Source organism: Pleurotus ostreatus (genome assembly GCF_014466165.1).
Source record: "Pleurotus ostreatus strain PC9 chromosome Unknown scaffold_4, whole genome shotgun sequence".
In the NCBI taxonomy this organism is placed as follows: domain Eukaryota; kingdom Fungi; phylum Basidiomycota; class Agaricomycetes; order Agaricales; family Pleurotaceae; genus Pleurotus; species Pleurotus ostreatus.
The window spans coordinates 2619495-2642125 of NW_023503159.1; the positions used below are offsets into that span (position 1 = coordinate 2619495).

The following is a 22631-nucleotide window of genomic DNA, read 5'->3' on the forward strand; positions in this document are numbered from 1 at the left end:
CTGCGAGGGGGTGTCGAACCTTGGTGAACTTGCTAACAGTATTGGGAGCAGGAAAAGTGACTGGTGGTTTGCTATTTCGCCTCGAGATACATAATCGCTGATGCAGGCAACGAAAATCGACCGCCGTAGTCTCGGCACATATCAACGTGTATACCATGAGGCCAACCTAATAAGGGGGGGCTGGAACGGCTGAAGCGATCAGAAGGTGCAAGACTGATAGCCTTTCCCTTTAAAGTTGCGCTAGACTTCGAGGGAAGGTTAAGGTGAGCTTCTTGGAGAAAGCTTATTGCCGTAACATGATGAGGTATTTCGAAGGTCGGACTATGCAAAATGGTGTTGCTCGAGACAGCACTTGCTGTAGGTTTTGGCATCCGCGTGGAGAATCTGATGCCCGAAACGCTCGCCGGACGCGTCAACCAACTGCCTGGCTTCCGAAGGCTTCGCATGCATATTGTGCAGTAAGACGACGCCGCACTACCCACGTACGCACTGAAGCTGCGCTCGAAAATCTCTGAAGATGTTCTTCGTCAGCTCCGCATGCATGTTCCTAACATATGACCTGTCCCCTTGATGCTGAGTACTTTCGTCGGTTAGGGAACGTCATATGAGCAGTATGTAATTCGCCTTTCGGCAATTGTCGATACCCACTCGGATTGCCAGAGGCCGCTGCGTTGCTGTTGCAGTACCTGGGGTAGCAAATCACCTCGGGCATCGTATTATCTACAGAATTCGACTATATATATATGACACCCGTGAATTGACCAACCTTGAGGCCAAGATGCGCCGTTTTCAACTGGAATGCGGGGAAAGTTCAAAAAAGAGCGACCGGCAATCATACCAGCCATATCTAATCAGATGAAAACCTACCGGAACCGGCGAAAATATAGCCGCTCAGGCGCTCACGCTGAACCTCCACCGGCGAAAGAAACAATCATGGCATAGTATATAAGCTGACTGCCGTTGGAATGGGGCGGTGGATTATCTTCCTTCCCCCCTTCATCCTATCACCACAATGGCCACCATCACAACCCCCTTGACTGAGCTCTTCGGCATCAAGCACCCCATCCTGCTTGCCGGGATGAACGTCGCTGCAGGCCCTGAGTTGGCTGCCGCTGTAACGAACGCTGGTGGTATGGGTGTTATTGGCGGTGTCGGATACACACCAAAAATTTTGCGCCAACAGGTACGCCTCCTGACTTCCCGGGACTCTCGAGCTCCTTAACCCCGGATGGCTGATCAATGTTCCCTCCATTATAGATCCAGGCCATTAAGGCCGACTTGAAGGACAAGAACGCGCCATTTGGCGTTGACTTGCTCCTCCCCCAAGTTGGTGGAAGTGCTCGCAAGACCAACGTGAGATCCATCGTTGTTTCGTAGTTCACCTTCCATTCTCATATCCCTATTTGAATTCAGTACGATTACACGAAGGGCCAGCTTCACCCCCTCATTGATGTCATCATTGAGGAGAAGGCCAAGCTCTTCGTCTGTGCCATCGGTGTCCCCCCCAAGGACGTTGTGGACAAACTTCACGCTGCCGGCATCCCTGTCATGAACGTACGTTCTTCTTTCGTTCCGATTCAAACTCCTGCCTGACACACTATATTTAGATGGTTGGACACCCAAAGCATGTGGCCAAGGCACTCGCCCAAGGTGTTGATCTCATTTGCGCTCAAGCTGGTGAAGGCGGAGGCCACACTGGCGATATCCCTGCTTCCATCCTTATTCCCGCCTGTGTCGATGCTGTAAAGGGACACAAGTCTCCCCTCACCGGCAAGCCCGTGTATGTTGTTGGCGCTGGTGCCGTCTACGATGGACGGGGACTTGCTGCCAATTTGTCATGGGGCGCTGAGGCCGTTTGTGCGTATCTCGTAATCTGTATTCGAGCTGCAACTGAATCGGTTCGCTATAGGGGTTGGAACCCGCTTTGTTGCCTCAACGGAAGCCGGTGCTCCCAAGATCCACAAGGACTTGGTTGTCAGCGCCGGTTACGAGGATGCCGTGACGACTCTCATTTTCACTGGCCGACCTCTCCGTGTTCGCAAGACCCCTTACGTTGCTGACTGGTGAGTCTGGCCCGTTCGTTAAAATTGTGAAGCTCATCTCAATGGTTGTTAGGAATGAGAACCGCGCGCAAGAGATCAAGGAACTCACCTCGAATGGTATTATTCCCCACGAGCATGAGTTGCAGAAGCACCCGGAGAAATCTGTCGAAGGTCGCTCATGGCTTATGGGTCGCGTTGCCGCTATGATCCATGAAGTTCTCCCCGCGAAGCAGATTGTTGACTCCATGGTTAATGATGCTGCCCAAATACTCCAAGCGAACGCATCCAAGGTGCGGGTCGGCCCTAAGCTCTAGGATTTCGGGGAGTTGCTTCGACTGTCACGAATATCTAAAATTTCATGTAGCTTATATCTATTATTCGGTAGCAATTTTTGCATAAATGTATTTTCTTACCTTACCACCTCCGCATGCATTACGCTCTGGTTGTTTCAATTTTGAACGGTGCTCAAAGTTTCCACGATGCAATGATACTAACAGGAGCACTGTTGATCGCGTCCCGTGACCGTGACGTCACGCGTCTATCAATATACTCTGCTCTGAGCGCGCCTCTTTGCATTTCCCACCAAAACCACCAAGTTCAAACAGCATCGATGGCATCCCCGAGCCCCAAAGACATTGCGGTCACCGTCAGACTCATAATACAAGAAGCCAAGAAATCAGATACCCTTAGGTGGGCCCACCACTGAGCGCCTTCCAGTAAGATATATTGAATCACAGAATTTATAGTCAAATAACCCCTCGCATCGTTCGTCAAGAAGTGGAACGTAAGCTTGAACTACAGCCTGGAAGTCTTGATGGTAGCAAGAAGCATATCAGCAAGACCATAGGCCATGTCATGTCCGAACTAAATCAGGCTGAGGCCGAGAACGATGCCTCTAGCGAAGCAAAGCCCGACATGCCATCTTCACCAGCAGAGAAGCTCAAGAAGCGCAGAACGGTGGCTAATGAAGGAGAACGAACTGTGAAGCCCAAGAAGAGGAAGTCAGGCGACTCAGAGAAACCGTCGAGGGACTCAAGCAGGAAACCTCCATCCAAGAAGTTCAAATCCTCGGTGCGTCTTCCTACGTAGAATTATCTCGATTTGAGGTTGACGAGTGTTGATATATAGGAGATGGTACCCACATCCGACGTAGAGCTTGATGAACAAGCTGATATGGATACTATGGAGGTGGCACCATCGAATGAGAAACCGAAGGCTGTAGAGGTCCGTGTAGTTGTCATTTTCCGACCACGGCCTTATAATTATTGCAGAATGAATCGAAGCCAACAATACCCGCCAGCACATCGAAACCGTCCCCATCGAGGTCTCCGGTCATCGCGAATGTGAAGGTAGTTAACGGTTTACCATGCGCCGTGGAACAATTGGATAACATTTGTATTCCCTCAGGACGACAGAAGTGATTCAGAACTCTCGGTATTAATGGACGAGCCGAAGCGCAAACGTGCGCCTAAGAAAGACAAGGTATTGAAGACACTTTCGGTCAGAACTCACGTCTCACCGCCTGGCTGTTAGGATGCTGCTCCTACTAAAGCTAAAGCCAGGCGCAAACCCGCTCCTGAACTAAGCAAAGCCGAAGAAACGATAAAAAGACTCAAGGTTGGTCTCAAGCTCCCGTGGCGTTATCTCATTAACACCGCGCCAGAGTCTAGTCGTTGCCTGTGGTGTGCGCAAGCAATGGGTGAAAGTCTTCGAGGGCCTCGACCGGCCATCTCAACAGATATCTAAGCTGCAGCAAATTCTTGCGGACTTAGGTATGGAAGGGCGTCTCAGTCTTGAAAAGGCAAAAGCCATTAAGGAAAAGCGAGAGTTCGAGAAGGAATTAGGTACGTGAATCCTACTGAAGGTCCATCGCATCAGTTAATTAGACATATCTCGTGGGGTTAGCTGATGTCAAAGCGTTCGAGCAAACGATGGCTGCTCGTTCAGCACCAAAATCAGCTTCTGGATCTGGAGCAGAAGATGATGATCGTGCGGAAAGCGATTCCGACACAGCTGCCCCAAAGAGAAGAAAGGTGCGCATTGTGTTTCTCGTGCTCAAAGATGGCGTAACATGACCCGACACCCTCCCTAGCCAAATGCAAGAGCCAGCATCATGGCTTTCTTAGCTGATCAAAGCGACGATGAGTAACTGTCACAACACCCGACTCTTTATACTGCTATCCAGGTAACATATATCATTGTTCTTGCACATCATTATATCCTCGCCGCATGCTTGGTCAATCACATTGGTTCCACGGAAAGAGCTGGTGGCCGACCGCTCCTCTGAGCTGCGAAATCTGGTGCATCCACATCCTTGAAGTGCAACGACGTTTCGAAGGATCCATCGGCGACTAATTGAAGGCCGGCGATAGATGCACCTTCCTGGTCAAGCGACCACAGAGAAAGCGCCAAAGTATTCGTCCCCTTGCGCCGTAATAGACTGAAGTAGGCATGTTCAGAAAGGCCAAGACGAAAGATAACATGATAACACCTACCCTTCCGGAAGCACAAATAGCGTCTGCGGACTGATACCCTCCGTTAGCACACGACTTGCCGATTGAAGCTCGCTGAGAGGCTCACCCAATATCATTGACATACTTGCCGAACTGCCAGCCGTTCAAGTAGATCTGTGCTCTGAATCTGGAGCTGATCTCACTCGGAGTTATGCTCAGACGAATCGGTATACCGAATCCATCCGGTAGATTCTGTCCGGGGCCAGGTTCTGAGGTGAACGTAGTGAAGGTGGAAGGAAGCGTACCAGATTGAAGGAGGTTCGGTAAAAGTTTATGCCTGCCTTCTTTAGGCCGGTAGTAGGACTCCCGTTGGGCCAGGAATTGTCAGGAAACCCGGGGAGATGCGCGCCAACGCGTTCCGCGTATAGACCCCCTTCATTAAGGTAACCGCGGAAGCTATCAGGGGCTTCCTTTGCACCCCCCTATCAAGGACACGAAACGTGAGTCTAAGAAGGAATGCAACGAAAGGTCCGAGATGCTCGACCTGATTGCCCTGAATCCGCCATTCAGAGAACGGCACTTGACCGCCAATAATCTCATATCCTCTGATTCCCCGTGGTTCCTTTCCACCGTGTGGGCGGATAGAATCAGTAGATTATCTATTACCCTTGATAGGGATGCGTACTGTTGGTTTCAGAGATCCTATGCTCGACGGACTCGGTTAGCTCCAGGAGAATGAGGTAATGACATCAATGCCTTACCCTGTGTGATCTGCAGCGGCTCAGTTGAACTCTATCAACAATAGAAAGAGGCTTTACTCACCTTGAACTACCACGATGACATTATCCTGTCCTTGTTTCAAGCTACCCGCCAGAAAATCCCACAGATCTGTGGTTGTGCTCACAGTAGCAGAACCTACATTCGAGCCAAGGAAGATACAGTTCAACCAAGCTGAGTAACCGAAGGCAAAGCCTCCTTGAACGGAAAGTCGGATGGCTGTTTCAAGACCGCTGGCATTAAAGTGTCCCCAAGATATGATGTTTCCCCCATAATGTTAAGAGCCACACTTGCAGGGGGCTCAGGATACGTGGACCCGCGGGTGCACGGTTCTACATAGACGCGCAGGGGAAACGGGGGGAGCAAGGACGTACGGGCTTGGCTTCAGCTACTGGCTGCGCCTCCCACACTCTTGCGTGCCCTGTATTTCCGGGAGGAGTCCTACGCGGGTACCGAGGGTACGGGCGGAGGCGAAGGGGTGCGACAGAGGGAGAACCCACTAGAGGGGCGAGAGTGCGAGTGCGGAGAAGGAACTAATATTCGAACTAAGGTAGCTGTATGTACGATACAGGACTATATACTAAGGAACACGCGGCGTCCGCGCGTTCACAAAACAGTAATGAGTTCGGTCGTAGTAACTACAATGTGCTCGAGTATGTACTTAGTCCGTAATCCGGGAAGTCCGCGTGGCCGCGTGTCAGCGCGGCCCGAGCCCATAGTCGGGAAACGCACGTGGGCGCGCCCCTAGTAGCCCCTAAGGGGTTCCTTGGACGCGCCTATAACAGTACCTCCCCTTTAAGGCCGAGACCCATAGAGGCCTAGACACTCATGACGCGCGGTGATATGGTGATGATGCGGTGTGGGCGTCATGGGGGTCCGTGGTGAGTCAGCCTCTGCGTGCACGTGAGCGAAGAAGCGCGGAGGCGAGGTGTGTCAGCAGTATAAAAGGCGGAAGTGCGGAGCAGCGAGGCCATAATGGCGCCCACTCAGAAATGGCCGCATGACCACACCAATCCAACGCCACACGATCCTGACGATGAACGGCGGCGACGGGAGGAGAAGCGGCGGCGCGAGGACGACGACATCGCCGAGGCGGATGCCCGTCTCGAGAAGGATGAACGGAGACGTCGTCGGGAGAAGCTGAGGGCGTGGAGGGCTGCAGAGGATGCGCGCGTGCGGGCAGCGGTAGCGGAGTACGTCGCGGCGGGGAGAGGAGAAACGGCGAGGGAGGTGGAACCCAAAGGGCCGGCGCGAGAGGTGGCATGCCTCGGGTGCGTACAGCGCAACCTTGAGTGCCACCAGCGGCTGTAAGTCCGCCTCTTTTTTCTTCTATACGCTTACTGACACGTCTCACAGGGTTAAGAACGCCCGCACTTGCTGGGAATGCAAGCAGCGGCATGTGCGCTGCGGGAACGGCACAGGTGCGCGGCGACGATCAGCTGGTCCTTGATAACGGGCTTGCGCCTCAGTCATCGCGGTACATAGCTCTTGATGGAGCTCGTCAAGGTCGGTTACGAAGGTTCTTGCGCGGGCCGAGGCGAGGTCGAGGTCGGGATTAAGGGAGAGATTGGGGTGATAACCTTTGTTCGCAAAGAACGGAGATACTCCAGTGGTAACACTAGGAGCGTTGTTGAATGCGAACTCGGCGAGGGGCAGGAGGTCAGCCCAGTTATCCTGTTGATAATTACAATAAACACGTAAGTATTGCTCAAGGGTTTGGTTAGTGCGCTCCGTTTGGCCATCACCTTCAGGATGATATCCTGAAGTGAAGTGAAGCTTCATGTCTAACCCTTTTCCTAAGGACCGGAAGAAGCGAGAAACGAACTCGGAGCCGCGGTCAGACGTGACGTGCGCGGGGACTCCGTGTTTAGAGAAAACATGAATAACGAATAACTTAGCTAGCCCTTCCGAAGTGATGGTGTCGTGGCACGGAATGAAGATTCCTTGCTTGGAGAGTCGGTCCATCACGACGAGGATGGAGTCGTACCCGAGGGACGGGGGAAGTTTCTCGATAAAATCCATAGAGATCGAGTCCCAAGGTCGAACGGGAACCGGAAGTTGTCGTAGCATGCCGTAGGGCTTGTGACGCTGGGGCTTGCTACGCATACAGGTGGTACAAGACTTGCAGTAATGTTGAACGAATTCTCGAAGTTTCGGCCACGTATATTCGCGGCGCACAAGTTCAATGGTCTTGTTCTGCCCATAATGTCCAGCGAGGATATGATCATGTTTGAAACGGAGTACGCGGAGGCGAAGATCTCCGTGGTCGGGGACGTAGACGCGGCCGTCGAGGCGAAGTAGATTATCTTCGGAGCGCGACCACCGTGGTTCAAGATTTTCGAGTCGGGCCTTGGTAACTGGGTCTAGCAGATACAGTGACTCAAAAAACCCTTTCTATGTTGGTCACTTTTGCACAAAACACTAAATAACAGGGGAACTACTGAAAATGGTAGCTCAGGGTCAGTGTAGCGTTTGTAGTGTCCCTTCTCCGCTAAGTGACAAATCTTGACTCAAGTCAATCGGATAAGTCTAGAATATTCTACAGAATTTCTAATCAAGGGATGCATTGAAAGGGTTTTTTGAGTGTGGTTCCTGAATGCCTTGTTCCTGGCTATTACTCATCATAAAGTCTCAGTATCATCAGGATGACACATATGATGTCATCTATTACTCATCCAGGCACAACCGGCACTATATATAAGCTCTGTCAGTTGTTCATCTTCCCTACAACAATGAAGTCCATTCCCAACTCCCTTCGCACCGATATCACCTCTGCCCTTCTTAATACTAGCCATTCTCAGGCCAAGATTGCTCTCAAGTTGGGTTGTAGTGCAGCTACTGTCTCTAGGGTAGCTCGCCAGGTAATCCCTAACAAGGAAAATCTGGTGGGTGGACGTCCTAAGAAGCTCACTATGGCTGATGAGAGGGCAATCATCAGCCAAATCAACTCTGGAAAAGCTGAGAATGCTGTTCAGGTCACCAAAAACTTGAACAAAGTCCTCAGTGACCCTGTCTCCACACAAACTGTGCGCAATGTCCTCAAGAAAAACAATATGAAGGCTGTGGTGAAGAAGAAAAAACCCTTTCTATCGGTCAAACATCGGAAAGCACGTCTTGGTTGGGCTTTGAAGTACAGGAATTGGACAGTGGAGGACTTCAAGAGGGTATTGTGGTCAGATGAAACTAAAATCAACAGATTTGGGTCAGATGGTAGGAAATGGGTGTGGAAATAGAAGGGGGCACCTTTGCAGGATCGGGAGGTTGAAGGAACTATCAAGCATGGGGGTGGAAATATTATGGTCTGGGGGGTGATGGGATGGAATGGGGTGGGGAGAATGGTTGAGGTTGAGGGGAGGATGGATGCCCAGCAATATGTGGACATTCTAGCTGATGGTATCCTTCCCACCATTGAGGAGTGCGACATTCCTGCAGAGGATGTGATCTTTCAGCAGGATAACGACCCCAAGCACACCTCAAAATTGGCACAGAAGTAGTTTGAGGATCAAGGGATTGTGGTCATGGACTGGCCTGCCCAGTCTCCTGATATTAATCCCATTGAACACCTCTGGGAGCACTTCAAACGGCAACTCAACACCTACAGTACACCATCTAGAGGAGTACATGAATTATGGGAGAGGGTTGCAGAGGTATGGGATGGGATTGATGTGGAGGTATGCCAGAACCTTATATCAAGCCTTCCCAGGAGGATTGAGGCCGTTATCAAGGCCAATGGGGGGATGCCAAGTATTAGATAGTACACTCAAAAAACCCTTTCAATGCATCCCTTGATTAGAAGTTCTGTAGAATATTCTAGACTTATCCGATTGACTTGAATCAAGATTTGTCATTTACCTGAGAAGGGGCACTACAAACGCTACACTGACCCTGAGCTACCATTTTCAGTAGTTCCTCCGTTATTCAGTGTTTTGTGCAAAAGTGACCAACATAGAAAGGGTTTTTTGAGTCACTGTAAGCGTCAATAATATCCTTGTGCAACTTCTCTGTGTCCATAATAATGGAACCGCGGAGCGCGGGTTCCCAGAGGTAAGTTGCGCGGATAGACGCGGTCAGCTGTTCGTTCGAGAATATAGGCTTCAAATTTTGAGGGTTGACCGTAGCATAGCCGTCGCCTCCCTCTCTAAGGTAGACATCCCAACGTCTCGTGAGGGCGTCGGGTTTGGAGCCGAGCCTTCCGGGACGGAAGCAGATGAGGAGGTTAAATTGTGAGAGGTACTCGGACCACCGCGCTTGGCGGCGGGTCAGAATCTTGGTGGTCGAGAAGTATTCTAGGTTCTTATGATCAGTAACCACGTCGATTGGCTTACCAGACCCTTCCAGGTAATGGCGCCAGACGCGGAATGCTTCGAAAATGGCGAGGAGTTCCTTGTCGTGAACGTCGTAGTTCAGTTCTATAGAGCTGAAGGTGCATGAGTGAAACGCGACTGGGTGGATTTCACCGTCTGACGTGTAGATGGACAGAATCGCGCCTAGCGCGTAGTCCGAGGCGTCCGTCTCCACGACAAGTGGCGCGTCCGGTACCCAATGCGTAAGCACGGGGGCCGAGGTGAACACTTGTTTGAGCGCGTTGAAGGAGTCGCGTGCTGCCTGATCCCAATTCCAGGGTAGTCCTTTGCGCGTGCGACGGGTCAAAGGGACCACAATATCCGAGTAGTTTTGGATGAAGCGGTGGTAGAAATTGGCAAAGCCGAGGAAGGATTGTATGTCACGAATCTTCCGCGGTTCCGGCCAGTCTTGGATCGTCTTGACTTTCGAGTTATCCATGGTAAGACCTTGCGGGGAGAGAATGTAGCCGAGATATTCCACAGTGTCCGCGTGGAATTCGCATTTGTCAGCGCGCGCGTAGAGTTTGTGTTGGCGGAGCCAACGGAGAACCTCCTTGACGTGTTTCTTGTGATCTGCCATGTTATCAGAGTAGATTAGTATATCATCCAGGTAAATGATAACATAGACGTCGAGGAGATCTGCAAAAATGTTGTTCATGAACCGCTGGAACGCGGAGGGAGCGTTAGTCAACCCGAAAGGTACAACCAACCACTCGAAGGAGCCGTAGCGGGTCCGGAACGTGGTTTTCCATTCGTCTCCCTCAGCAATGCGTACCAGATGGTATGTGTGCTGAAGGTCGATCTTCATATATACCAATGCTTTGCGTGGAGTATCGAGGAGATCCGAGATGAGGGGCAAGGGATAGCGGTCTTTCTTCGAGATGCGATTGAGGCCGCGGTAATCGACGCAAAGCCGAAGGGAACTGTCTTTCTTCTTGACAAAAAGGACGGGTGTGCCGTGGGGCGACTTGCTGGATCGTATAAATCCAAGTCCGAGGTGTTCGTCGATAAACTCCTTTAAGGTCTGCTGCTCTGATTGCGAAAGCGAGTACATGGCGCCGACCGGAGGCGCGGCGCCGTCTTCGAGTTCGATCTTGAGGTCATAAGGTCGGTGTTCAGCTAGTGTGTCGGCCTTGCCTTTACTAAACACGTCCAAGAATTCATGGTATTCTTCGGGGACCGTGGATAGGTCGGGGTCGGTTATGCTAGCGGCTCTGGCGGAGGTGGTCTTGGGTCGTATCATAATCTGAAAAACAGTGGATCCCGCAAGTCGGGACGCAGCGCGGAACGCGGCTGCGTTGACCAGTGAGATGTTAGGCGGAGAGGACGAAGTTGGGGCCGAGGTCGGAGTCGAGGGTGTCGAAGGAGATGCTTCAACGCAAGAGGTAGCGCGCACCGCGGGCGGCGCGCAAGGCCTTATACTAGGAGTGTCGAGAATTGGGGAACGGAAAATGATGCTGCTCTGAGCCCAGTCAATCAACGGATTGTAGCGGGAGAGCCAGTCGTATCCAAGAACCACAGAACAGGACAGATCCAGAGGGGTCACAAGACAAGTGACAGTCATATTGTCGCCAGACGGGAACCAGAGATGGATATCTATGGCTTCGGTAATGAAGTTGTTAGAGGTACCATCAAAAAGCAGTAGTTTAATAGGAGTTATAGGGTAAGTAATGAGTCCATGTGAACGAGAGAACATAGTATCTACAAAACAATGGGTCAAACCAGAATCAACGAGAGCACGAAAACGAGCGAGGGAGTCTGAGAGCGAATTAGAAGTAAGTAGTAAATGTAACGCGGAAGGCGAGGAGAGCGCGGAACCGTTTAGTCTACAAACTGCCGGCCATAGAACAGGAGGGCGACCTACACGAGCCGGAGACTCGGAGGCACCAGTCAGTTTTTCGATTCGGCGTCAGAGATGTGCGCGGTGGACTCTGCGTCTTCCGCGGGTTCAGTGACCGCGGCACGGGCCTTGGCCTTCTTCTGGCTCTTCAGGCATTTGTTCGCCTTGTGCCCCGCGCCGCTGCAGAACAAACAGAGCTCGTTGTCAAAACGTTGTTGATGTTCCTCAGGAGTGAGTTTGCCGTTGGCGCCGAGGTGAGTGGAGTCTTTGGAAGTTGCGGTTGCGCGGGGAGCCGAGGACGAAGGAGTGGAGGACTTAGAGGACAGGGCACAACTGGCAGCCCCCTATGACCATATAGTAGGGATAAATCCATTGACCTCTATGACACGACGACCAGATTACCCATGGGCAAATTCCTGCATTTTTCCGCATGTCTCCTTTTTTTTGGCAATGGCTGTTTTTTTGCTGACGCGCTGTTATTTTGCCGTTCATTGCCCTTTTCGGGCTGCCGTCCACTTTTGTTTTTGCGCCGTTGTTCTCAAAAAGATCCCTCAATTTACCTTTGGAGAACATGAAATTTAACCTTCCGCGAAGACGAAAAGAAGCCGATTTCCGTTGCTCCCATCACTTACATGTTCAATAGGCGTATGATGAGCGCAATATCTCAATAAATAGAAAAGAGAGAGAGAAAAGACAGAACAACAAAAAAAAGACAGAATGAAAATGTAAAAGACGGAATATAAAAAAACGGGCGCCTAACTCCAAACTATGAATCTTCGTCCTCCTCCTCCTCCATGTCCCTGTCATCGTCCGTGCTATCCTCGTCGTCGTCGTCTGCCGCAAGCCTCGATGCCTCCGCTTGCAGTGTCGTCATGAGGCACTCGTCCTCCGCCGCCGCTGCATCTGCCGTTCCAGGCCCGGGCACCGCAACCATTTTGGAGCGCTTGGAAGGTGCAGCCTCCCACAGCCGGCAGAAATGGTGGCCCAGGTTGTTGTAGACCAAGGCTTGAGAGTGTGCGTAGGCAGATAAGCCCTCGAGGAGGGATATGTCATCACTACTCCTCCCGCCGCTGATCCGGGTGCGCCACTGCTGGGCTCGGAATTCAAATGTTTGTCGGACCCGTCGCATCTCCTCCTTGCATAACAGTACCTCCTCTGACCACCGAAGAGCTCTTGCGCGCCCTTTAGCCCACTCGATCCGCAGACCATCATTGAGTGACGCATCTTCGCCATCCCCCAGAACCCCGGCCGTCCTCCAGATCCACGGTATTTCGCGTCGTCCCTCGCCTAGCCTCTCAGCAGCCTCCTGAAGGTTACGCGCAGGCTCAATGTTGTCTACATCGAAGGCAGGGGGTGGGCAGATGTCTTGGTCGCGTAGGTACGGTAGCTGCTTCAGGACCGATACGCCACCACGGAATCGAATGAGGGCAGCATGCGCCGTCCGATACTTGACCGCTGCTTGCGATATCTTCACGTCGAGGCGCTCGAAATCAGACCGAGCTCGTGTACCGGTCCTCTGCCCAGGCTGGCTCTTCCTCTTGTGAATCATGATGTGACGCTTGGCTCGTTGAGTGAGTCGAATGCGTTCCAGTGCGTCTTGACACTGGGCCTCACGCAGCTGATCTTCCTTGGCAGAGAGGCCGTCCACGCAGCCGCTTTCACGCAATTCGTCGTCCAGGTCTGATGGTAGCATCAATGGCATGTCTTCCACAGCGACTCGCTTGCTGCCCTCGTCTCGTTGAAGTATTGTGTCGACCACGGGCATATAGATACGCTGCTCAGTCCGAAATTGCTTGATCTGTCGTTGAACATTGACACGCTTTTCCTGTAGCTGTGACATTTGCAGTGCCGTCATCTCTTTCGTTGCGGCCTGTAGTTTGATACGGCGCCTGCTATACTCAGCAATAGTCACTGGGGTAGGAATTCTTACTTACTGCGACTCTTCTAGGGCCAATCCCATGGCCAAGAACCCCGTAGCCGACTTCTCTGACCCGTACGTCATACCTGACTCTATGTCCTGGTGCTCAGCCTCCATTAACTTGAGTTTTACGCTGGTTTCACCCTCATCTAGGCCGCAATCAGCATCTTCCACACGACAAATGGCAGGTGGAACTCACGCGCTGAAGCGGATACATAAGGATTCGGCTTGCTTTTGTCCTGCTCCCAGTCCTGTATCATCTCCGTCCAGCTCTTAATCAGCTCGGGGTTGTCCACAGATTCGGAGAACTCCTCGAAGAGCTCCTTATGTCGCTTGGCCTCGACCACGGCAATTCGATATTTCCGCCGAAGAGACAGCCCCAGGCCCGTGGTCTTCATCCAATTGTGGTGGCTGAACAGGTCATCAAGGGTGTTGTGCCGAGATCCTGCCCCCATCTCCTTCGTGCTATTCGCCGCTGGGTTAATCATCGACCAGTCTCTCTCAATGCCTTCTCCGTCAGTTCGTCCAACACCGGGCTTAAGGTTGAGGGAATGGGGTGTCTGACATGGCGTCTGGTGCGCTAGGAGATGGCACTTGGGGATAGCGAAATCGACGTGCACGGCATCTGCAATTCGGAGTGATGAGGGAAAGGCCAGCATGCGAGTCGGAAAATTGGCCTTCCATTGGCAGGCAATATCATAGATGATGGTCAGTGTCATAAGTGACAACCCAGCGATGGCAGAGAGTACGATATAGTCCATGTTGCAATAGCTACAGAGTGAAATTGAGTGTAGCATTAGAACAGAACAAAGAACCACATACCGCTCCCCTTTTTGAAGGTCCCCGACTCCCAGAGGTCGTATAAGTTCGTGACGGGCACATATGCACATTCCAACCCCCGTATAACGTAGTCCGCTGGTCGACTTGGAGTCCGCGCGAGCCAAGGCACTGAATCCACTACAACTGCTGATCTATGTTCTGGTCAGCACGGATCACTCCATGAGAGGAGCAACACACTGATGTCTTTCTGCGAGGCGAATTTGAGGATATGCTCGTTGTATGGCTTCTGCGGGACGAAATAGGCCAGGCCAGTATGCAAGCCCGGATCCAGCGTCTCTTGGGAACGGAGTCGATTCTTTAGCCGGAAGTTTGCGTCCACCGCCACAAAGAGCGAATAAAGAAACCTTTTCCCACAGTTAGCGCTCCACAATGTTTGTTTTGATGGCGATCAAACCTTGATCCTGGTGGTATCGACTGCCACCCATCTGGTAGATTTATGCCAGGTTGCGGACATGCAGCACAGGTGAGCGCAAGGTCGCCAGCCTCCGCAGTGGCGATACCATCTTCAATATTACCCCTTCCAGCCCGCTTCATCATACGCTCGTGGCGGAACTGCCTCATCATACGCAGGAATGCTTTATAACGGGTCTGCAACGTCGACGTCAATTACGTTCATCGAGAGATGGAGTGAAACTCTCACATTGGGAACGTCGACGCGTGAGTTATCGGTCAACCTCTCTAGGTTCATGTAATACTCATGCGCTGAGACCTTACTGCACAGCGACAGACCATGGAAGTGTTTTAGCAGCTCGAGTGTTGCACAAGTTGCCGGATAGTGAACGGTGGCTGGATACCAGCCTGCCCGCAAGAGTTGCACACGCCTTGGTTCCCGGGTCTCACAGTTGCAGTAGTCGACACACAGATTGTGAACACCATTGACATGCAGAACGACAAACACTTTTGGGGCTGGCTCGGGGTTCGTACATCCTTCACTCTCATGGCCTAGTTGGATTCGGAGTCCCATAGTGTTCAAGCTGGACTTGACAAAGCAGTTCCCGTTCCATCTCTGCTCCATTTTATTAGCAGAAATTCTATCCCCGCCCCAGGTCGCACTCACCTCGATTCTATGGAAAGGCAGATGCTCGTGCCGCATCAGACAGCAAGTTAAACATTCGTTCACCGAACCAAAACACTCTAAACACCGGTATTCGGGGTTCCCAGTCGTGACCATTGGCTCCTCACTTGTCGCCCGTTCTCTGGCCGTATCCTCCGTGGTGTACTCCATTCCCACTGGCTTTATGGCCTCAAGATGTTTGGCAGCCTTTCGACAGGTGACACAGGACCCCGCCCTACCTTCCGCCGACCTCGCCTCACGACGCAGGCTTTCATCGATGAATTCCTGCTTGTACTGGACCCATTCAAGGAGGGGATTGGCCTATCCCATAGTCAGGTCAGCGCAGGTTTAACACTCAAAACTGGTGTTGCTCACTGACGCTTGGGACCTCTTTTTGCCCACAAAGATCTCCGCCTCGTCCAAATCCTCAGCCACTAACTCTTCTATATCCTCCCATGCCCAACTCTCTACATCTTCATTGGGGCACCACCTGTCGCAGCTGGGGTTGTTCAATGGTGCGACAATCTTGACCTTCTTTTTCTGGGGGGATCGTGGTGTACGCACATAACTGCGCATGTTGGCTCCCAATCTAATGCGGCGTGAATGACTGTTGGTGATGTCGCTCTGACTGGCGTTCGCCTCGTCCAGCGCGCTGTGAACCCGTCGACATTTGTTTCCTTTCTTCATGCTTTGGCCAGCGCGTCCAGGTTTGGGTTTCCGCGTGATCTGGTGAGCTCCCTCATTTTTCTCACCGTTTGTCCCACGGCTCACATACTCGCGAACGTGATAGGTAGACAAGTAAACGGACATTGGTACTAAGTAAATCTGTGTAGATAATTTGCAGACCAAATAATATGCTCAGCGACGCTTCAAACTCCAGGACAACCACTTCAGCTCCTTGAGGACCCTCTGGATCATATTGGTGAGCCGCGTCAACGTATGGTTAGAAAGAGGTGGCTTACAGCTTGGTATTTTCCCTTGCGCCATTCCAGATATATCTTATCATCTCGCAAGTCCTTGTCCTCAATGTCATTGGCGAGCGGCCAACGGTCGAACCAAACCATCCAAAATCGGGCAAGAAAGCCCTGAAGCTCCTCGCCTTTGGCCGCATTTGCTTTTTTATACTCGGGAGCCCATGTTTTCAAAAAAGCAATCTCATCGTCGCTAAGAACTCTCGTTGAGTGGGATGGCTTGGCTTTGCGTGCCTAAAGTAATGTTGGTAAGTAGGTTGCCGATGCACTCGCTCACCGCTCACCATTGGTCCTTTGGTAGTTGGTTCGTGTAAGTCTGGTTGGCGCCCGGCAAGCTCAAGCTTAGAATGGGTTAGCGTTCAGGGGGTTCAAGTTCAGCAGGGGTTCGAATTACAAGTCTTCGAGTTGAGCAGGGGTTCGATTTACAATGTTAAACTAAGTATGCTAATGGTCAACCTGCTACTTGATACTGGAGTGACTTAGAGTGGTAGGCTTGGTGTAGTACTGGAAACCCCTCAAGGGCGGCACATAGTATATCGTGTAGGTGATCGATGACATGACGGAACTGAGCGCATATGGATTGTCCTTGCCTCCAATGTTCGCCTCGGCCATATACCTCCAAAAGGACCTCTACGAGACCATCCGCTGGGTCAATGATCTCCTCCAGTTGCGCGGTAACAGATTCGATTGGGTGGAGCGACTCCTCTGCCAGACTTGATTGGCAGATCAACAACATGAACTCTGTGTTGTCAGTGCCGACAAGCGTAGTGAAGTGATCTTTGATTTCTGTTAGCTGCAAGAGGCACACTGTGGCCACATCATCTACAGATTGGCTAGAACACGACCCTGTGAGTATTCGGCCCTTGAACGTTCAGGAACTACAGCGTACTCATTGTTGTCTGGTGTGGCGGCCTCAAAAGGAGCATGTGTACGAGATACTCTCTCTGCATATTGATTTCGGCTGCGCTCGAGAATGGTTTCCCGGTGCCTACAAATGAATGTATGACCTGAGAGCAAGTGGTGAACAACAGTGAGACTAACCTCTTGTAATAATTCCGATGTTTACGTTTGTGAGCTTTCTTTTGCTCCTCTGGGGTATGGTAGAGACGTGGGCGACCCATAGAGAGAGGGGAGTCGATGTGAGTGACGAAGTTCAGCTATCAGAGCCGAAGTGCGGTTCAAGTGCCTTGTAACCAGAAATGGTCATCATTAGCATTAACAGTTCTTACGACTTTTACTCATGCGGCCCTTTTCTCAGTATCGACCCTTCTAAGTTCTTTGTAAATTATCAGCGGTCAATGACCTTTGAAGTACACTACTGGTCCCCCCACCCGATACGCCATTATTATCCCCAAGTAATGTCAGTGAATTAAATACCGTTTCTTACGACCTTTACCCCTGAGCGAGAAAACACCCCACTGTACACCTATACGAGCCTGTAATGGATTGCGAAGGCGGTATTTGGCTGATTATCACGCAAGGTTGTGGTCCGAACAGAGCAAAATATATTCAAGACAAGATATACGACAAGGGGGGGTCTACAAGCCATGGACAAAACAAATGTACGTAGAAATCTCAGTTGGGCTCGTTGCGGCGGCTGAGGATGATGCTGTTCAATACCCAAGTTACGTCGGCGACCGCTTCCAGCCAATCTCCAGCGCCCTCAGTCTCGCATACCCAGTTATATCCTTCGGGCACTAATTTGTCCAGCTCGATGGCCCACCACGCAAGGCAAGCCATAACACTGGCAATCCCATTGGCACCTGGGATATCCAGACCTTTCCAACCTCCCGGTACCTCCGATTGTTCAGCAGTGAAATGTCGATGGCGTAGATGAAGCGATGCCTGACCAGCTACATCTCGCCATGCAGGTTGTAAGGAAACCCACCAAGCCCACCACGATGCCGTGAAATCGTCTAGATCGGGAATGGGGACGATGGTGACTTTGCGGCCCCTTGAGATCCAATGAGGGAGTTGGCTTGGCCGCAAGGCGGGCACCAGGCTCACGCGCTCGGGATTGGCGAAGTTTGTCTGTTGCTCAAGGCGGACATACAGCTTGACTAGTGACAGCCACACGGGTGGCATCTTCACAGGGCCGGTAAGTGTTTTGTATACCCGTTTGAACCACTCGGGCCATTGAGGATCGAAAGGCGTATACGCGTCCGGCTTCACGTAGGGACTTTCTTTCTCCATAACACGGCTTGGGCTACAAGGAGGATTGTTTGGGTTGGTGGAGGCGGCTGGGGAGGCGGCACGAGTATCGACTTCAGGGGTCTCGAGGGACGCTGGAGCTTGCTTGGGGGAAGCTGGAGCTGGAGTAATTGGGGCAGTGGGAGGAGGGGTGGATTCTTTCGACGACACGTTCCCTTCTGAGGCTTGAATCGAGGCCAACGAAGCTTCTGGGGGATCTAAAGCTAAAAGCTAGGTGGGTGAATCAATTCCTACACGAGCTCTAAAGTCTGTACCTTTCTTTTTCTTCTTCGGTGGAGGGTTGGTGTCGTTGTCAGTGAAGCAATCTTGGGGTTTGGCGGCGGTGTGGGGGGTGGTCTTGTTGCCTATGTTCACGGCTTGCGGAGGGCGCTCACGAGTGAGGCGTCAGCTTCGGTGCGCGTTCGGCTCGTCCTCATCAGAAGAGAGCGCTTCGCGATCACGCTTAGACTTTGCTTTGCAAGCCTTCTTCTTCTCCTGGCGTCTTTCTTTACGCTTCTTGGCACGTCTCTTCGACATAGGCAAGTCAGAGTCAGTGTCGGAGTCAGTGTCCCCACTGTCAGAGCTGTCGGAGGACACATCACGGGCGTGACGACGTTGATGTTTTGATGAGGAACGATGGATGCTATGAGAGTCGGAGCGAGAGGGATCAGGGGACGGGTCTCGGTCATTTTCTTTGCGCTTGCGAAGGTTGGTGCTGTGCTGTGTTCGAGAAGACGGCAAGGCTGCTGCACGGGTACCGGGTATAGCAGCCGCAAGCTGGTCCTCCGGAGCTACAAAGTTTAGTCCGTTATTGGCAACTACATGGAATAATGGGGAACACGAACTGAAACATGTTTCGAGCCAACGTTGGTAGGCTTGCACGCAGATATCGTGCCCCGGCTTGTCCCCTTCACTCCATGTCTTCGGGATTGCAGAGAGGTTCTCTCCAACATGTAAGCTAGTCGGACCCCATTCAGCGTGTCGCTACAGGACGAGCTTCCAAGAACTTACCTTAGTACATTAATCTGACCCCCCTGGGCAGGTTCTGGCCCACCTACTAAGACGGTGACATGACAGCGAGTGATTTCGCTGACTCCTTCCATGATGGGGTAAAAGAAATCTCCGAGTCGTTCAATGGCTCTGAGGTGGAGAGTCAGTTCTCTGTGATAGATGAGTAAAAAAACTGACTCTTGTCGCTCTTCGGGGGTGAAGGCCAATATTCTCTGCGCCCGTCCCTCGATCTCTGCACGCTGAGCTTCATGCGCGTCTTTGGCCCTCTGAGCCCAAGCTTCTTTGTCCGATGGGCCCAACTTGTCAAAGATGGCCTGGTCGTACTCGTTCCGTCTGTTGGCCATCTCCGATTGCGGCTCGCCGGACGCCGCAAATGACCTTTGAAAATCTTTGGCGTGAGGCTCAAAGCCATGCTTGAGTAGCATCTGCCAAGCGCAGAGTCGCTTTGGAGGTTTGAGACCGATCCCGGAGAGCTGGCTGAGGAGTATGGCATAAGGGTTATTTGGCGACGTGTTAGTGATTTGTTTGAGTCCATGGTCAACTTTGTTCGCTCGATATCGCATCCAGCCTCCAATGGACTAATATAGAGGTAAGCTAGTCAGTTCAACAGGTGTTTAAATGCAATCTTACGTCTTTCATTTTGGCGATAACTTGTTGCTTCAGTTTCTCCTCTGAAGCGGGGAGCTTTGCCTTCGGGTCGTCGAGGGGTGGATCATCAGGTTTGGGCTCCCGGCTGATAGGGTGACGCCAGTTGAATTGCTTGAAGTAGTCGTTGATAATGCCGTCAAGCGAATCCTGGGCCTTTTGGGAACTTTTCAGGGCAGCTTTGTTGTAAACCTGAAGCGACTGTTGAAGAAAGGCTAGACGCGCGCCTTGTGCCCAGTTGCAGGTGAAGGGTCTGGGAACATATGTGTCAGCAATGTCGGGCGGCACAACATATCACTCACTTGAGTAAGTCCGGCTCCTGTGCTGTCGTCGGGTTCGTGCCATCTTTGTCTTTTGTGCCCTCCTTCTCTTTTGTGCCGTCCTTGTCTTTCGTTGTCTCCTATAGTATCGCTTGCGCTCGCTGCAGGACCTCCCACACTCTCGGCTGTGTTGCTTGCTGGCGGGGCTGTCGACATAGGGAAAAGCGCGGAGAATACAGGAAATTCTAGAGGAAAAGGTGAGTCGTACTTATACTTCCCAGTGGATCGTGACTCACAAACTCAAAGATTTGAGCATCTGTAGCGCGGTTCTCCAAGGCTTCGAAGCGGCTGGGGAAATCGAACCCAGATGACCATGCCACACATAGTTTTTTCCACCTCATTCCCCAAAAGCCGTTGCTTTAAGGGCGACGATATTTGGCCATTCCCCAGAGCTTCCCCCCTCAGATTTAACCCAATCGTCTACGCCTCTCCAAGCACAATGACCAACAAGAAACTTCCTCCTGCTGAATTTGACGAGGGTAAGTGAAAACCACTTGCATTCGCCTCCACTGTTCAGCTAAAAATTAACCTACCAGCCATGTTGCCTTTGATGATGGCCATGCTCACATTATCCCCCGCGCAGGCTCGAGGGATAGCGGACGCGTTACTGGCTTTAGCAGATGCCGGGGACAACAAGGGAGCAACTCCCACCGCCAGTCCCGAGTCCGACAGCCCTGCCGTCGACACTGCGACCTCTTCAGCATCTCGGAATGCCCGAATTCGGGCGAACTGGATTACTATCGCCCCATCGTCTGTGTCAATGGCCAGCGCCAGCCCCCCCGTTGCAGCTTCTGCTGTTGCCCCCCCTGCAGCTCCTGCCGTCGCTCCTCCTGCTGTCGCCCCCCCTGCAGCTCCTGCCGTAGCCCCTCCTGCTGTCGCCCCTCCTGCAGCTCCTGCCGTTGGCACTGGGCCTCCAGCAGGCTTCACGACCCCTTGGGTGGTCCCCATCGGTTATGCGTTCCACCTTCCCAATCCTGACGACGAAGGTCCCTTCTATATGATTACCCGTGGACGTGAGGTGGGCATCTTCGCTGGATGGTAAGCCGCATCGTCAATTGTGCCGTCGATAATCCTAACGACGATACACCCCAGGGACATAACCTCCCCCCTTGTCACTGGGGTTCCTGGCGCCGTCTTCCGCGCCGTACCCAGCATTGCTGCAGCGCAAACGAGGATGGTTTCTGTCATTGCGAGCGGCGCATCTGCCATCATCCCCTAAGCTCGTGCTCTTTGCTCATATACTACATACTTGCTTGAGATGTCCCTGCCCCTAGTACAATGAAATGAGATATTTTTTGCCCACATACTTGCTGGTTTAAGTTTGAGAAAAAAAACTTATTGTTTGACAAAAAACTTGAACATTGGTGATCTATGTTTCACAAAAAACAGTTTAACAACAAATTGGACAGTACAAAACCCTTCGCAAAACAAACAGTAGTTAAAAGATGGTGGAAATATTGGAATATGAGGTACTTGTGTGCTACGAGCCATCTACGCGAAATTTACAAGTCCAAAATGAAAACATTCACACGTTTGTTGAATTCAAAAGGAGCGGGGTCACAGTTGAACATTCCGAAACCCCGTGTTCCGCGTCTATTGGCATTTTGGGTTGGGGAGGCAATCCCACGGTGACAAAACGGGACGAAACAGACGAAACGAGTGAAACAATGAAATGATGGACATTTCTCACGGCCGAAAAAGGAACAGAGTATTTCATGTTTCAGATCGGGGGCTGTTTTACCCGGATGCATCCATATCCAGCCAGCCAGCGCGAGCAAAAACAAGCCGCGCCCTAATTTTACCAAGTCAACTTTTACTGCAATTTTTCACATGAGAAAAATCCAGTCCATGGGTCATGGCTGGGCATGGATTTATCCAGTTTGGTATTGTCTAATCTAGCAGCCTAGGCTGGACGGGGTGGACGCGGAAGAGGATTTCGCAGGCGCGGATTTCTCGGAGGCGCGGGTGTTGCGCGTACGCTCGGCCTCCCGTTCCCAGTGACGCTGGTCGATGGCCTGCGCGAGGGAGCGGAGCCGTGCGAGCGAGCCCGGCTTCGAGTGGTTCAGGAGAGCGTCCTTGATTCTGTCCGGGAGACCCTGGTAGTAACGGTGCTGGAGAGCCGCGGGGCCCCAGGACACCAACGCAGAGTGCTGCTGGAACAACACATTGTACTTACTTATGCGTTGCCTGTCCCCCATCTTGAGTTGGTCCAATGCCGCTTCAGCCT

General features: G+C 51.9%; 9 protein-coding genes across 9 annotated transcripts; 4 read left to right on the plus strand and 5 right to left on the minus strand.

Moving 5' to 3' along the window:
* Positions 1-1012: 1012 nt before the first annotated feature.
* Positions 1013-2356, plus strand: PC9H_006707 (uncharacterized protein; the record flags this gene model as incomplete). Its single annotated transcript, XM_036776251.1, has 6 exons — positions 1013-1183; positions 1258-1353; positions 1414-1554; positions 1608-1857; positions 1910-2063; positions 2116-2356. The coding sequence occupies 6 exons, from the start codon at positions 1013-1015 to the stop codon at positions 2354-2356; spliced, it is 1053 nt and encodes a 350-aa protein (XP_036632270.1).
* A 296-nt stretch (positions 2357-2652) lies between these two features.
* On the plus strand, positions 2653-4191 carry PC9H_006708 (uncharacterized protein; the record flags this gene model as incomplete). The annotated part of the gene is made up of 9 exons (XM_036776252.1): positions 2653-2732; positions 2789-3113; positions 3171-3266; positions 3314-3391; positions 3450-3524; positions 3576-3659; positions 3706-3886; positions 3948-4075; positions 4135-4191. The coding sequence occupies 9 exons, from the start codon at positions 2653-2655 to the stop codon at positions 4189-4191; spliced, it is 1104 nt and encodes a 367-aa protein (XP_036632271.1).
* A 92-nt stretch (positions 4192-4283) lies between these two features.
* On the minus strand, positions 4284-5512 carry PC9H_006709 (uncharacterized protein; the record flags this gene model as incomplete). The annotated part of the gene is made up of 5 exons (XM_036776253.1): positions 4284-4482; positions 4538-4567; positions 4623-4747; positions 4801-4977; positions 5456-5512. The coding sequence occupies 5 exons, from the start codon at positions 5510-5512 to the stop codon at positions 4284-4286; spliced, it is 588 nt and encodes a 195-aa protein (XP_036632272.1).
* Positions 5513-6247: 735 nt separating this feature from the next.
* Positions 6248-6722, plus strand: PC9H_006710 (uncharacterized protein; the record flags this gene model as incomplete). The annotated part of the gene is made up of 2 exons (XM_036776254.1): positions 6248-6579; positions 6629-6722. 2 exons carry the CDS (start codon positions 6248-6250, stop codon positions 6720-6722), a joined length of 426 nt encoding a protein of 141 aa, XP_036632273.1.
* Positions 6723-11505: 4783 nt separating this feature from the next.
* Positions 11506-11887, minus strand: PC9H_006711 (uncharacterized protein; the record flags this gene model as incomplete). Its single annotated transcript, XM_036776255.1, has 2 exons — positions 11506-11799; positions 11858-11887. 2 exons carry the CDS (start codon positions 11885-11887, stop codon positions 11506-11508), a joined length of 324 nt encoding a protein of 107 aa, XP_036632274.1.
* A 334-nt stretch (positions 11888-12221) lies between these two features.
* Positions 12222-16077, minus strand: PC9H_006712 (uncharacterized protein; the record flags this gene model as incomplete). The annotated part of the gene is made up of 9 exons (XM_036776256.1): positions 12222-13344; positions 13390-13522; positions 13573-14144; positions 14196-14336; positions 14387-14557; positions 14608-14801; positions 14854-15219; positions 15271-15588; positions 15643-16077. 9 exons carry the CDS (start codon positions 16075-16077, stop codon positions 12222-12224), a joined length of 3453 nt encoding a protein of 1150 aa, XP_036632275.1.
* A 48-nt stretch (positions 16078-16125) lies between these two features.
* On the minus strand, positions 16126-17359 carry PC9H_006713 (uncharacterized protein; the record flags this gene model as incomplete). Its single annotated transcript, XM_036776257.1, has 6 exons — positions 16126-16176; positions 16230-16472; positions 16523-16579; positions 16855-17071; positions 17128-17226; positions 17280-17359. The coding sequence occupies 6 exons, from the start codon at positions 17357-17359 to the stop codon at positions 16126-16128; spliced, it is 747 nt and encodes a 248-aa protein (XP_036632276.1).
* Positions 17360-17813: 454 nt separating this feature from the next.
* Positions 17814-20745, minus strand: PC9H_006714 (uncharacterized protein; the record flags this gene model as incomplete). Its single annotated transcript, XM_036776258.1, has 10 exons — positions 17814-18652; positions 18704-18805; positions 18890-19219; positions 19274-19386; positions 19440-19568; positions 19617-20017; positions 20070-20337; positions 20387-20481; positions 20524-20589; positions 20641-20745. 10 exons carry the CDS (start codon positions 20743-20745, stop codon positions 17814-17816), a joined length of 2448 nt encoding a protein of 815 aa, XP_036632277.1.
* A 98-nt stretch (positions 20746-20843) lies between these two features.
* On the plus strand, positions 20844-21623 carry PC9H_006715 (uncharacterized protein; the record flags this gene model as incomplete). The annotated part of the gene is made up of 3 exons (XM_036776259.1): positions 20844-20883; positions 21217-21442; positions 21497-21623. 3 exons carry the CDS (start codon positions 20844-20846, stop codon positions 21621-21623), a joined length of 393 nt encoding a protein of 130 aa, XP_036632278.1.
* Between the last annotated feature and the right edge of the window lie 1008 nt (positions 21624-22631).